This window comes from Erpetoichthys calabaricus, chromosome 18, assembly GCF_900747795.2.
Source record: "Erpetoichthys calabaricus chromosome 18, fErpCal1.3, whole genome shotgun sequence".
Taxonomy (NCBI): Eukaryota; Metazoa; Chordata; class Cladistia; order Polypteriformes; family Polypteridae; genus Erpetoichthys; species Erpetoichthys calabaricus.
Genome location: NC_041411.2, coordinates 22,376,531 through 22,392,405, shown reverse-complemented (window position 1 = coordinate 22,392,405; position 15,875 = coordinate 22,376,531). Strand labels below are relative to the sequence as shown.

General features: G+C 38.6%; 1 protein-coding gene across 1 annotated transcript in view; it reads left to right on the top strand.

Moving 5' to 3' along the window:
- Positions 1-1,025: 1,025 nt before the first annotated feature.
- Positions 1,026-15,875, top strand: part of chfr (checkpoint with forkhead and ring finger domains, E3 ubiquitin protein ligase) — a 40,602-nt gene continuing 25,752 nt past the window's right edge. The window contains exons 1-2 of the mRNA XM_028825426.2: positions 1,026-1,591; positions 11,958-12,057. Coding sequence (XP_028681259.1) covers positions 1,465-1,591; positions 11,958-12,057 — 227 coding nt within the window. The 5' untranslated portion in view covers positions 1,026-1,464. The remainder of the gene's footprint in view (positions 1,592-11,957; positions 12,058-15,875) is intronic.

Here is a 15,875-nt window from a genome sequence, read left to right as displayed (position 1 = left end):
TATACTAGTTAGTTGAGTTAGTATATTAATCAGAGAGAATACTGATGGCCATAACGTTATTGCTTTTCTTGGTTAATTATAAGAAATTTTACAATGCTTTAAATAAGCTCAGAAACAAAAGAGACCCAATATAAACAAATTTTTAAAAATCTATCTATCTATCTATCTATCTATCTATCTATCTATCTATCTATCTATCTATCCCTTACCCAAAATAATTAATAATGTTATAACAAATATTATTTTTCCACATTTTCTCTTATACAATACTGGACGTTCACTGCACACCTTGTAAGCGTCAGCACCAGAGTGCTCTATGTTGCATATCAGCAAAATGCAATGTAATGCCACTCATTCAGCTTTAATGAAGACAACCTCAGGTCGAGTGAATTAGTGACTGGAATATTTGTAACCACTTGTGGGGAAAGAAAAACTATTATGGGGTGTGCTATCATAGGGTTTAACCATATTTCTGTTTTATTACTGAATACAAAGTACCTATATTATATTGAAAGAGCTTTACAAAAAGCACACTAATCACAATGTAAATTATTGTTACAAAAGCATGTAATTGGTGCTATTTACTCAGCTAGTACAACCAAGTTACAGCATTGTGTTTGATGTCCTATAAATACAAACAGGCATCTGCAGTTGGATGAAAAGAGTGTTGACAGGTTGGCTCTAGCAGGTTGCAGGGATTGGAAGAGGAGGGGGGCCGTTGTATTGTTAGGCCTAGGGGCCCTTAGACTTAAGATTTGTCCCTGCTCATCACCTGTACAAAGCAGTGAGGACAAGACCTGTAAACAAAAAGGAGTTCATCACTTTCCTTCTCTGTTTCTGAAGGTTTGTTCCCACTTCATTTTTTAAACGAAACAGCTCCAAAAAGCCAGATGTCCACTTGGTCTCTGCCATACTTCTTCCAAGCTACTCGGTTACACCTGCCCTCTCTAAAGATGGCCGCCCCCATCTTGGCTTCAGTCCCTTCCCCCGCCCCTTCACAGTCCTGGCTCCGCCCTTTCCTGATCAGCTGATTTCTGTAAATACCTTTGGTTGCCAGGAAGTGCTGCGAATTGCACTTAATGAAGGGGCTTTTCTTTTATTGTTTTTTGAATCGTTTCAAGTAACTTTTCTGAGAGCCGAGTGAGGGGCTTCATTGCATGCCAGCAGCTCGTCTTCTTCCCCGTGGCCTGGTCGCTTTGCAGCCGGGTGGTGTCGTCGGTGAGGGGAGGAGAGGCCCTGCTGCTGTGGGTCGCGAGTGAGGGAGTCTCTTCGTTCAGGAGACACTTCGGTGGTGTGTCTGGCAGTGTCAGCCAACATCAAGGTGCTTTACTTTAACTCGGCTACAATTTCATACACTCTCTGTTAACACTGCAAGGACTGCACAAAAAAAGAAAGGAAAAAAAGAGTCGCCGCGGCTATTTAAAGTGATCCATCAGTCCCCTCCTGCGAAAGTGTCTGGCAAAAATGCAAAGCAGTGAAACGGGAGAGTCGAGAAGTGGACAGCCGTGGGGGAAGCTTGTCCGTATGTCCTCGGAGAAAGAATCTGAGATCCTGCTGTTCAGCAAAGAGTTCATCATCGAGGGAAAGAAAGGTAAGCGACGGAGTGGAACTTAGCAGGGCTGGAGAGCGTGAAAAGTGACTTGAGGTTTGGGGATCGGGAATGGTCGACTCCGAATGGATCCAAGTTGTGAACCCAGTGGGCGCTACCATGAATATTGTGTGTGTAATTCCATCTAGAGGCAGAGGAAACCGTGTGGACATTCTGCTTCTTGAAAAAACGTTACGATCAGGAGCAAACGAAAAGCGTGGCACCAGAAGAAATTTAATAAACGGAAAGCGGTTGAGTCTTGGAAATGGTGGTGAGAATAGTGCCGTGTTTGAAAAGCCAGTCTGTGGATAGGCAGTGGTACACCTAAAAGTGTGGTAAAAATCATCTCGTTAAAGTGGAGATCGTGACACAGGGAGGAAAGTCTGACATAGAGAAGAGTAAACCAGAAAAAAAAAGTTGAAAGTGTGATGCTTATGATTGACCTAATGTGAATTGAAAGGGTTACTTCAAGAAGTCAGGGGAAGGTGGCCTATGGAGAAGGGAGCATATGGGTTTTTGGAAGTAGAATGTGGTACCCCTGATAATTAATGCAAGAGGGTGAAACATACTGTAATCCAATGAAATTGAGCAGCATGTGTGGAGAAAGTGATTTTGATTCAGTACTGAACAGATTATGACCCCTGAGAGTGTTAGGGTAAAGTGATGTGATGAAAATGGAAAATATGGAATCTGCTGGTACAGGAATCTGCATCTGCAGTAGCTTGGCAACATATGCTAGTACTCCTGCCAGTGGAGAGTTGCAGTAGTCCAGATGTGACAAGACCAAATCCTGAACCAGGAGTTGTGCTGCATACTCCTTCAGATACGGTCTAATCTTAAGTATATTGTACAGAGTGTATTGCATTCATTTATTAGTGAATTTCCCCTTGGGATTAATAAAGTATCTATCTATCTATCTATCTATCTATCTATCTATCTATCTATCTATCTATCTATCTATCTATCTATCTATCTATCTCAGAGTGAATTTGAAAGACCTAGTGATTGCAGCAACATGTTTCCTGAAAGAAGGCTGATTATTGATTATGACCCAAAGATTGCATACTTCCTTGGAAGGTGTAAGCAATAATGAGCCAAGCTGATCAAAAGATGGGGTGCTGAATAGATAGCTTGGATAACAAGAAGGTCCGTCTTTGCCGGGTTGAACTGGAGATGGTGTTTCTTTATCCAGGTTGCAATATCGGTGAGGCATGCAGAAATTCTAGCTGATACACTGTAGGTTCACTGGAAGGAAAGGGCAGGTACAGATGTGTATCATCAGCATAACACTGATACAAAAAGTCATAGAACTCAGTGCTAGGACCTAGTGAGGCGGTGTATAGAAAGAAGAGAGGACCCACCACCAATCCTCGGGGCACCTGGACATCTCTCCATGCTAGGATACACAGTAGGTAGGATCAACTCAAGAGGAATATGAAGCCCTTTAGGATGTCATAGTTAATCCTAGTGTGATTGTATTGGGTGATTGCTGTAAAAGTTAAATGTGTGGTACTTAGAAGTGAGAGAAAAATATTGTGAGGTGTCTCACCAAACTGAAAAAAAGGGTTTAAAAATGAAATGACAGATAATACACTTGATCTGTATGACTGTAATGGTCTGAAAGCATACACAAAAAGGAGGAAGAAATGGTGTGGCAAGAAGAGGTGGTGTGAATGAACTAACGCTTGTTTGTTTCACGTGACCATTTTGGCACTCATTTATTCCTGCACAGATCCAGAGAAAATCTAAAATACAGTTAAGCCACTTCTAGTAAAAGGTTTTTATAGCTGTTTTTGTGCAGAAAGGTAAAATGTAGAGAGCTAAGGAAGTACTCTGCTTTCAAAGTTTTTGAAAGTGGAAACAATCCCTATCCATTTTCCAAAATGTCGCATTTAGTAAGCTAGTTAACCACATGGGATGTTTTTGCACTTCTTTATATGAAAATATATTGGTATGGAAAATTATATTGTGTTACGTACATTGTGAAACAACATTATTTTAGGCTGTATAACATCTAACTCTTATGTTTGTGTACGGAAAGGTAGCTGTTGTTTCATTTTTTTATGATACATCCGGGGGGTAAGTGGGGGTCGTGGCTCCTTTAATTTTTTGTAGTGTAGTTTTGTTTTTTGCAGTGAATCTTCCAATGGAAAATGAAATGTGGAATATTGTGTTGAGTTGAAGTTATAGAGATGCATGTGCTTTAGTTTAAATAACGCATTTGGTATGGTGGATTTAACTCCCACTTTATTAACTATTAAACATTTTAGCAAACTTGTGTGGGCAGATTTAACACTTTTATTCTTAAATGGTTATACAGCTGCATCATCAAAAGAAGATCAATTGGATGTACCACTGCATGAAATTGATTTTATATGTATTTAACATAACTGGATGTATAACCTTGCGAATCAAATATAATATTTTATGTATATGCCAAGATCCAAATAATAGAAGTGCATCCTGTATAATCTCTGTTCATGACATGTGAGTTGAAATTCTCCTATCAAAGTGAAACCAGTAGTCAGAACAATGTTTGACCAAATATGTAATTGACTCTGGTCAACGGTGGGCACTGGGAGCAGAGTGCTGTAAAGTTTGCTTTCTTTTTATCGTGATGTTGGGCATCTGAAAGGGGGAGGTGCACCCCTTCATAGTTCCCTCTGGTCTCATATCACTGAAAGCCCCATTGAGTCTGGCGAGTGCAGAACTGAAAAGCCTGAGACAGAAGGGGGATGGGAAGGCTGGCGTGGCATGAATCAGTCCATTTGTGTGGTAAACTTCTGTCTCATTGTGTCTCGTTTGCTGGTCTTCCTAAGCTCTGCTTTGCATCAACATAAACTTGATTAGCTGGTGGCAGGCCACAGGTAACTGCGAATAGAGAGCTGTCTGGGTTTTCATTGTTGGATCTGGCCCTAGAAAGATGGAAGTAGTTTTGTCTGGCAGAAAAGTTTGTCTGGGTCATTGCTGTGGGTGGGCTCAATAGGCGCTCAACAGGTCTTGAAATAACATCACAAGAAAAGAAATTATTCGTGTTCCAAATAACTCTACACTTTAAAGCTCACTTTTTCTTGTCCTGAGTGCTACAGTACGTTACCAAATCACACAAAAATTGCTAGTTAGTCTTTTTGCCCCAGTTTCATTCTCTTTTTTTTTTGATTGGAATATCATAAGACATTTGGAGTAATGCAGCATTCACATGGTGTGATCAGAATGTAAATGTGAGTTTCCCGGTGGGAAATTAAACATGAACAACCTTTGAAGTGGTAGCTCCCAGTGGGAAAATTCAGAGAAAACTATGTTACACAAATTAACTGAGTTGTGACACAAAATTAACCTCTAACCTCATTGAATAACATCAAATAAAACAGGAATAACCTGTCCAGGCTAAAGTGACATTTTTTTGTTTAACTTTATTTGGAGTGATGGAGTGCATGCTTAATTTGTCTAGTTGGATTTTTCACCAAAAAAAAAAAAATGGAGCTTAGCTTTAATTTCTTGTTGTGTGGACCAAGTAGTAAATTAACGACATCCCTCGATTCCTGCCAAAACCCAACTGGAAATTTATGTGAGTACAATAAAGTGGGAAGGTGAGACATCACAAGTGGTAACTCCATAAATTTCCTTAGAACATGAATGCAGCAGGTACTGCATGTTACCCTAACACCTTGCTTGAAAATTCTAACCGTTGGAAACTATTACAATTTTAGTGGATTAAAGATGATACTTGGACTTCTTGTTTCATTTTGTATTTTTATAACTAACTCATATGCTATAGAAAGAGTAAAAAGAAGTTATTTATCTTCATATAAAAGACTAAAACATGTTGCACGCACAAGTTGTCCGACCGCCCTGGTTGCTGACGTTTCCCCACTGAGGATATACCTGCTTGCTCACTGGCGTCTGTCTTTGCACACCTGTTCCATTTTCCGGATAATTTTTATTAGCTATCAATGATAACACAGTGAATCTGAAGGAGAGGTTTACAACTAAAGAGTAAAACCATTCAGAGGTAAAAGAGGTAATAATGCAATTTGTAAAAAAAGGTGCATTTTCAAAGAAGGAGGTAGACAAGTAAATGTTTTTAAACAGCATAGATCAGAGTATGGTCACAATCATTTAAACAATTAATACACGATTATATAAAAGAAAAATTGAAAATATGTCCACAATGGAAAAAATAACACTGACTGAACTTTTCAAAACCACAAAACAATTTACAGATTAAAATGCAAATGTAAGGAGGCTCTTCAAGCACTACTACAGGCACTATGAACGTGCAAGTGCTGCTATATCATCAACTAAAGAGTCAACTAAATTCAAACACAAATATATATCTTTACAAAAAGCAAAATCTTCTTTGCTGCTGCAGCAAGACTAATGAAATATCTGATGGTGTGTTGATTCGGGGCAACCTCATAATGGAGGGAACTGGCACTAGTAACAAAACACCATTTTTGGAAGACTACACCATACCTCTGTATTTACTGTTTAATTTTCCAAGGATGACTCTTCATGTGCTACCTACTGTGTCGACTCTGCTGGTGGTCTTGGATGACTTAGTTTCTTTGTCTCCATCGTGATGACAGTAAACAAAAAAAAGTGGCTTTTCTGAAATACATAAGCAAAACACGTTATAAAGTTGTTTCTTCTCCCTCCTTTCCCTTTACATTTTAAGTCAGACTGAAAAAATACTTTTTAGTCCAATGTATACTTTAATAGCATGTTTTCCATTCGCCATACAGTGCTTGTGGGGTAGATCACCACATTCATTTTTGGCTTGGTTACAATTGCATATTAATTTAAGAAAGATACTTTCCCCCACTTAGTACCTGTTTGAGTACCTGCCATACGATGTTAAATGACCTTGGGTGGAATGCCCTTGGCACACAAACTCCCATACTGTCAAGGTGACAATTTATGTTTTTCAGTTAACTCAACAACAACCACCTATTTGGTATATAAGAAAAATATGGGAAAAAAATCATCCCGACACATCACACAAATAATAGCCTGGCAATTGCCTTGACCCCAAGATGGTGAATACATGAAGCTGCATTGCTAAGTATTCCACCACAGTGGGGTTCCACAGTGTCCTAATGGATAGGCTGTGATCCCCTGTGACCCTAAGGTCCCATCCACACTACTACGTACTGGTTTAAAAAATGCAGACATTTGTCTCCGTTTTAGCCTTTTACTAAAGTGGCATCTTCAGCCAATGAAAGCAAATACTTCTGAAAATGCTCACCAGAGCCGGACACTTTTAAAAACATGGTGCACTGTTTATGCTGTGGATGTGTAAAAAGGTAGATTTCCGAAAAAGAAGGGAGCACCGCACTCTTGTTGGTTCGTACTTATTACGTTTCTCTGCCCTGATTGGATACATTACAATGTCTTATTCCCTGACTGGTCACCCTTCACTGAAGAAAAGCATTTTTTGACATAGCTTGCACAGAGGAGCTGCTTTCCATGTCACTTGTTGTTTTGCTTACCTGCATGCATCTAAATTGTGTTTTGTTCAATTTTTAGAAATTGTGGTCAAGCACGTAGTCACAATGCTCATCAGAGTTATCAGTTGTATATGTGCTTAATCTGCACCAGCATGTTCAGTCTGGTTGATATGCCTTGACATGGGTGTTCAGACAGTACGTGTACAATGCACACTCTCTGTGGTCGCTGCTTGATGAATTTTGGGAAATTTGATGGTGACATCAGGTGGTTGATATATGAGACTGTTTACACTACAAGATGGCCATTTGAAATTTCAGACATGGCAGAAATGATTCTGATCATGCAACAACCCAATTGTAAGATACAATCGGGAATAGCAGCCTCTTTCATACTGCATGTGAAATGATTGCCAATGAAGCACCAATTCTGGCTGACTCAGAAAATCACCCGGCAACTGCAAATTGGGCTTAAAATCATGTCAAAATCGCACAGCATGTGTCCAGTTAAAGACGTCTGTGCTGCACACCTGCCCAGTGTAGGCAGATTATTATGTAGGCATTTTTGGTTGTTTTCGTATAGATGAAAAATACTTACGTAAACAAAGTGAAATGCGAGTGTTGACAGAGATTATTTTTTATTTAAAAATGCCGTTTAGTAGTAGGGTGGACGTAGCCTACATTAGAGATGAAGCACAAGTTAGTAGATGTTATGAACGTAACTGATAATTTATTTATAACTGGAGACACACTGCTTGACTAGCAATATTTAATTTAACTACAGAAGTCATGTTTTACTGCACTTAAATCTTAAAATAAAGATCTCCAGCTCCCAGTAATCATTACATTGGATTTAATGAGTCAGATAAAGAGATTAAATAGAACATTGGACAGATTGCTGCCAAATTCTGTGCAAAGCACCAGCTATTCTAACAGAACATAACCCATTGGTAAGGTATGGCATTTACAGTTCGAAACAGCATACATTTCAGCACACTTATATTAGCATTTAAAAACCTGTCAGTTTAATTAAGTAATTTACAAACCTATTTATTTAAAATAAGCTTTGCACCGAGTATAGTTTTTTGCATTTGTACTATTAAAGAAGTAAGATACAAAAAGTACAAATCCAGTCACTAAAAGACAAAAAAAAAAAATATATCCTTAATTCAAAATGCCTGGGACCATTTTGGAGTCCAGATATTTTCAGATTTTGGAGTATTTCCATATACATAATGAGTTATCTTGTGGACACACAAGATCAAGTGGGGTAATGCAGCCAAATCAGCTAAATGACGACTTGCTTGTATAATAATTTGTATCACTGAGCCGTTATTATAATGTGCTTCAATATGACAAACGTATTAACTCTCAGTAGTGAGGAGTATAATGCACAGCTGTTCCATTTTAAGAGTTGAGTATTTGCACTGAGGAGCATTTTTGTTTTTTAAACGGTTTATATTGGCTAGCACTTTTCAGCAGAATGGCTGATACATCAGTAATATCTCAGCCAAGCTTCACTCCATCATGGCCGCTGTGCTGGAAGCCAATAACTGAATGACAGGGTGCTACGTTAAGTTTTCATATGGTGTGGGTTCACAGATATAAAACATAACATGGCTTAAGCAGGTCTAAGAATGTTATGCAATGTAAATCAAACAGGTAGTAAGGGGGGGTGGGAGGATATCTTTCTTGAAATATAAATCTACAATTGCATTCTAATCAAAAATGAATGCAGCAATCAACTCCACAAGCACCGTAGACAACATGTTTTCCTAACGTAATTGGAGTAATTTACTGCACTCATTCCAATAAGGGCACCTAGCGAGAATAGAGCTGCTTCTGTTAACCATGAGCCATGACGTTCCATCAACACGCAAGTCATCTGTGATACCACAGTGAGGTGTGTTTTTGTATGCATATTTACAAAATAATTGTGAATCATAAAGGCAAACTTTGTCGAAATGTGTGTATGGTGGGTTTTATACTGTAAATCTGATTTTTTTTTGGAGTATGGATGATCCTATTTTTTTTGGCATACACATATTTCACACTCACTTTCAAACCAAGTGTTATAAAAGAGACCCATGGTCTAGAATTTTCCACTTGTGACATGCACTTTGTTGCACACCCCACTGCAGCATCTGTACAGTGTTGCATTGTTTCTCAGGGGTCCCTAACCCTCCAATGGTCAATCAAGTGATGGTGCTTCGTGGCATTTGCTGATTTATGGGAGACCCCAACTCCAGTTGTCGATTGTGTGTCCTAGCTTCATGGCTGTTCAAGTGGGACAACTGTACCAATGTACAACCACCCCCCCATCACTCCCTGTCCAACCTCCAGTCATTGTTTGCGGTGCTTGATGCATCATTGGGACCAAAATAAATGAAAGGCAACATAGGTGGTGTCAAGATGGCACTCAAAAAGATTTGCATTTTTCAATTTTGTTTTAGGAATACTCAACCTGTAATAATAAACATTTACAGCAGTTTGGGGGTGCAGTGGTTAATGTTTTTGCCTCATAGCTCTGGTGTACTTTGTTCAGCTCCCCGGCCTAGCCATTTTCTGAGTGGAAGCCATCTGTTCTTTGGAAGGCAGTGTGGGTTTTCTTCAGGTTTATTTAGCATCTCTAAACTGGAATTGTATATCTCAATGTAGGTGGGTGTGCACCTGTTTTGTGGCTGATGTTGCACCCCTGTACTGGATTATGGCGATTCTGTAGTGGATAATTCAATTGAAATTCACAGTTGAATTGTGTCACCACCTCTTGTCTTGGGCATTACAAAACATTTCCAAAGTTGAAACCTTAACAGCCTGTTCACCTGACAGCATCAAAAGTCACTTTGTGAAGGTGCATTTTTGTAAATCATGTATTAAATGTTTTTTTTTTTTTTTTTTTTTTTTTTTTAAAGAAGCCAAGAAGAAATTTGTCAGTCAAATGAAAACAGCTGCCAGCAGTGTGCCATCTTAACTTTCATTGGCAGTTCTTAACCTGCACAGCACCATTCAATAGCTTCCAGAAACTCTAAAAGGAAAAAAGCTAATATCTGAGGTTAAATATAAAGTGTATTAATAATGAACTTAATAATTTGAACTGTTAGACACTTGCTCCACAAAGCATTTACATGTCTCTTCCGTCACAGATACATGTTCTCACAATATTCATTGTTAAATGTTTAAAGAATGCCAATGATTAATTATTACAGATTCTGATAAAAAATTATTTTGTGGAGATGGTGCTAATCCAATTTTAAAACTATATATTTATTAAAAAAAAAAAAAAAAGTTGCACTTGGCATGGTAGCAGCGTGTTTAGCACTTCATCTTAACTGCTTCTTGCTTGGTTTATTGACCTGATTTTAGTAGATTTTGTGCATTTTCCCCTGCATCTTTATGGGTTTTCTTTGGTATTTCCTGGTATCCCATCCAGATCTGATTTTGGCTTCTCAGGATCCTGCAATGGACAAAACAGCTTCAGTAAGTTAAAGGACGGATATAGCATGATGAATTCATCAGCCTCTGCCCTATCTTGTGCTGCTAGATTTTGTTTCGCGTTAATATGATCTGTGATGGGCTTGAACTGGACCTTCAGGGTTAGCTCCTACTTGGTGATGGGTTGCTGTGGCACTATTAAAAGCATTAGTGATTAATTTACAGTTTAGGTATCTCTGAAAAGTGTCTGCTAACACTACCAAATGAAATGAAAGGTGTGTTCTGTATGTTCACACTTTTTTAATGAGTACTTCAGTCAGCATCATATTTTCATCATCACCTATTTGGTCTGAAAGGTATCACTTCTGAGAGTTGTTCTTTCTGTGTGAAGTAGATTCACTGTTCAATTTAATGTTAATTCTGAAAAAAAATGTGTCTATACATGTTGTAGTGAAAATACCTGACATGATGTTTGTGTTTCATGGACAAGAGTGTGATTAAGTCAACAGTTAATGCATCTTTTATAAATCAATTATATATATTATATAGGTTGCCTCACACGACCCTTGGTTTGGATTATGCAAGTTTTAAAGTGAATGGATAGAGTTTTAGGTATACTTCAAGCCTTTTCTAGTAATTAGATAAGTTCATACACTTAGGAGCACGCGCTGATACAGTGCATTGCCGCACCCACCACATGACAAACCAACTCAGGACCCCAGGTTAGGACCTGAGTGCAGCCCTGCAACAGGTGACACCTCAGCACCACACTAGTTCAGATGGAATGGAACTAGTGTTGAGGTTTTTTGGTTGTTAATGAATGAATACCTAGCGGTGCGTGGAAACTCACAGTGGTTTGTGGTTCTAATTGTTGGGGTGACTTTGAGTGAGGAGCTCTTCTTTTTAGTAGTGGTCAGTAACTGGTCACTTCTTGACACCTCATCACATTAACCCATTCACCTCTTCAAAGCCATCCTCTTCTGGATGGGATCACTCATGTAGGAAGAACAATATCAGTTTATGCACCTTGAATTATATAATTGTGATAGAGTTTCTGTTAAAAAATGTTAAATCTCTGGTGCCTGCTCTTGGCAAGGGATAATGCAATATTTGAACTATAATAAGAGGGTGTAAATTGCCTAACACACATATTTAAAATCACTGGTAATTTGCATGTAATTGAACAGTGTGTTAATTTAGATACAGGAGATTCATTCATAGCATTTGTCAGTGTCTTATTTCACGTTACATAACTGCTTTATTAACTGGTACACACCGCCCACAGCACCCTAAATCCAGCTTCAACTGAAAACTGAATTTTTTATCTGTTTCAAGCACAGTTTGCAGGTTGTAAAGTGGTGGACAGATTGAAAAACGAGAGTCCTTTTCCTCTCATGTTCAAGACAAGCAAAACAAAAGATCCCCTCCAGCATTGGTGGTGTACCTGTGATAAATGATCTGATTAACTTACCATTCTTTTTTGTCTGCAGGCTGTGATCTTTCCTTTTCTGCAAACAAGCTGGTGTCTGGTAATCAGTGTAAGATCATTCAGGATGAAGATTCAGGGGAGGTGTGGTTGGAGAATATGAGGTATTCTATCTGTGTGAAGAAATCATAACTAGTTAAAATCATCTAATAAATATGAGCTTTATACCACTAGCTTTGCAGGATAGTAGTATATAAAACATCATCATATTTACTGTAGAATGTGAAAAAATGTTTAAAAGAGATTAGAAGCATGGATAGAGAGCATGATCTTGCAAATCTACTGACTAAATTATTGTACTATTGGAAATCTGTCCAAGTCAGTTCTTGTTTTGTCCATCCATTTATTGAACCTTGGATTATGAAGTATGAAGTCTAAAATAAAAACTAGATGGAAGACAAAAAAGTCAAAAGTAATGGTTAACAAAGACCCTACTGTTCTTAGTGTATAACTAAAGATTTTCAGCTTTATTCCTGAACTGATTTTTTTTTCTCATTGATTTTACATAAATCATATTCTTATAATTTAGTTAACTACATAAAAGTCAGTTCTTCAAGCCAGATGTGAATCCCATAAATAGAAATGCCATTTCTATCTGGTGTTTTACAGTATCAGTGAAATTGGAACTCCAATTAAGATCATATAGGATGTTGTGTCACAATATTAGGTGGGGTGTCTTATCCGGATACTTGTTAAAGGTTGTCAAGGTTTCTGCTTCAACTCCATGTCTTGGCCGAGTACTCAAGTGAATAACAAAGAAGTGTCTCCTGGCTTCCATCCTAAATGCACTGCCCCCTCCTTTCCAGTTGGTGTCCTCGAGTACATAAAACCATACGGTCAACTCATACTTTCATGTACATGGATCCACACTCATAGGACAATGCCAATTTTAACTTGTTCAGAAAGAGAGAGAGAGAGAGATGTATATAAACCTACAAAGTATAGGGCTGCATTGAGTTGTCTGCAGTGACTGTACATATGCTTCAAAGACCACATTCAAACAGGGATACTGTTGAAGTTTGGGGCAATAGGCGTCTTTTCATTTCTTCATAAACAATTTATGAAGATGCTCACATGATAAGTCATTTGTGAAGAAAGGTAGTGCAGACACTTGGCAGAGCAAAATCCAAGAGCAGCAGCGAAAGGAAGTACATACATATACAAAATGTGCAGGAACTGCAGATTTGCGGACAAACAACAACTTTGCCCATACCACAAGCATGTGTACTTCATGTCTGCTCTAATGTTAGAGAACATTCTGCATAAGGGGACACATATTCTTTAAGGTTATACTTGACGGTTGGGATGGTGCTCTTTGACATGCACCCTCTTTCCTCCAAACAGAACAATGGTCATTATGGCCAAACAGTTTGTTCTTGGATTCATCAGACCAGAAGACATTTATCCAGAAGGTAAGATCTTTGTTCCCATTTGCCACTGCAAACTGCAGTCTGGCTTTTTTACGGTGTCTTTGGAGCAGTGGCTTTTTCCTTGCTGAGCAGCCCTTCAGGTTATGGTTGTGGTGATAAGGGACTCGTTTCACTGTGGCTATTGATACTTGACTACCCGTTTACTCCAGCATCTTCACAAGGTCCTTAGCTCATGTTCCAGGATTAATTAGCACATTTTGTACTAAAGTACGTTCTTTTCTAGTAGACCGAGTGCATCTCCTTCTTGAGGGGTATGACGGCTTTGTGGTCCCATGGTGTTTAAACATGTGTATTATTGTTTGTACATATGAATGTAGAACCTTCAGGCATTTGAAAATTGTTCCCAAGGATGAACCAGATTTGTGGGGGTCCACATTTTTTTTTTTCTTCTGAGGTCTTGGCTTATTTCTTTTGATATTCCTATTATGTCAAGCAAAGAGGCGGTGTGTTTGATGATAGGCATTAATATACATCCACATGTTGACTCCACTTAAGATAATTGGCTATCAGAAGATGCTAAGATTTGCATTGGGTGTGAAGGTCAGTAGGAACAAGACATAGTACATGTGTGTAAATGAGAGGGAGGTCAGTGGAATGGTGAGGATGCAGGGAGTAGAGTTGGCGAAGGTGGATGAGTTTAAATATTTGGGATCAACAGTACTGAGTAGCGGGGATTATGTAAGAGAAGTTTAAAAGAGAATGCAGGCAGGGTGGAATGGGTGGAGAAGAGTGTCCGGAGTAACTTGTGACAGACGGGTATCAGCAAGAGTGAAAGGGAAGGTCTACAGGACGGTAGTGAGACCAGCTTTGTTATATGGGTTGGAGACAGTGGCACTGACCAGAAAGCAGGAGACAGAGCTGGAGGTGGCAGAGTTAAAGATGGTAAGATTTGCATTGGGTGTGACAAGGATGGACAGGATTAGACATGAGTACATTAGAGGGTCAGCTCAGGTTGGACGGTTGGGAGACAAAGTCAGAGAGGCGAAATTGCGTTGGTTTGGACATGTGCAGAGGAGAGATGCTGAGTATATTGGGAGAAGGATGTTAAAAATTCATCTGCCAGGCAAGAGGAAAAGAGGAAGGCTTAAGAGAACGTTTATGGATGTGATGAGAGAAGACATGCAGGTGATGGGTGTAACAGAGCAAGATGTAGAGGACAGAAAGATATGGAAGAAGATGATCCACTGTGGCAACCTCTAACAGGATAAGCCAAAAGAAGAAGAAGCTGTCTAATTGCCATTTGGCTTGACATTTTTGGAAATTTCCAAGCTGCTTAAAGGCACAGTTGACAAAGTGTATGTAAACTCGTGACCCACTGGAACTGTGGTATCATGCATAAAAAGTGAAATACTCTGCAAACATTGTTGGAAAAAATTACGTTTACCCTGCACAAAGTAGATGTCTTAAAATGATATGCCAAATTTATAGTTTGTGAGTATAAAATCTGTGTAGGGGTTAAAAAGTGAGTTTTAAAGAATTCATCAGAAGTATATGTAAACTTTTGACTTCAGCGGTATATGCAGTAAAATAGACAGGTTTTGATTTATTGTTACAATATGTCAATTACTAACAAATGTGGTGCAGTATAGCTGCACTTCTCCATTAAGCAATACTAACAGTTTTTAACATTAGATAACGTGTGCATTTCATAGGTCGATAAAGCAAAATCTAACCAAATAACATTCTGGTAGCATTCGATATATAATTAATATGGAACAGTGCCAGACTCCATAATTAAAAGTGAACTGACCTGTGCCTGTAACGATTCTGCTGTTACTTCAGGGTAATCAAAGAGCTCAGTGTTCTGCAAAGTGCTGAATCGACGGAGTAGGAGAACCACTTCTGGCTTCTTTTCTGTCTATTCCACTCCCCCCACTCCCAAATCCGAAAAAGGGCCTCTCTACATGAACAAGAATAATTCATTGTTTGCTCTTCTATTAAGAAGCTCTTTAAAAGAGACAAAAGGGAAATCTGCCGAATACAGGTGATGTTTCCTCTGTGAAAACCCACATAATTTATTATTCATAGCTAATTAACCTCAAGGAATACAATTCAAATTGCATTTTAAACAGCCAGGCAAAACCTTGACAGTTAAGTGCTAACTAATTCTCTTGGATTCTTTGCATTTCCCACTAATTTAACACATCAAGAGAGTGGGAGCCTTTGTTTAGTAATCCCTTGACAAATGGAGAGTATGCTGTTAATGGCGCAGTGCTCAGACATAAGTAATATGCATATCTGCAGTGAAGTGAATGTTCCAATTAGAAAATTCTTTGCTCACACACAACATCAGGACACACAGCAGTTGGAAACTCTTGACAAAATTAGATTTGTTTTAAGTGAATATCAAAATACATTGTTAGCCATAAAAATTTGTATATGTGAGAGTCATTTGCTCAAAATATATTTATTTTATTTTCATGAGGCATTGAAACAGATGTACACTACAGAGAGATACATAATTTTCTTACCATTGGAAAGCTATCAGTATT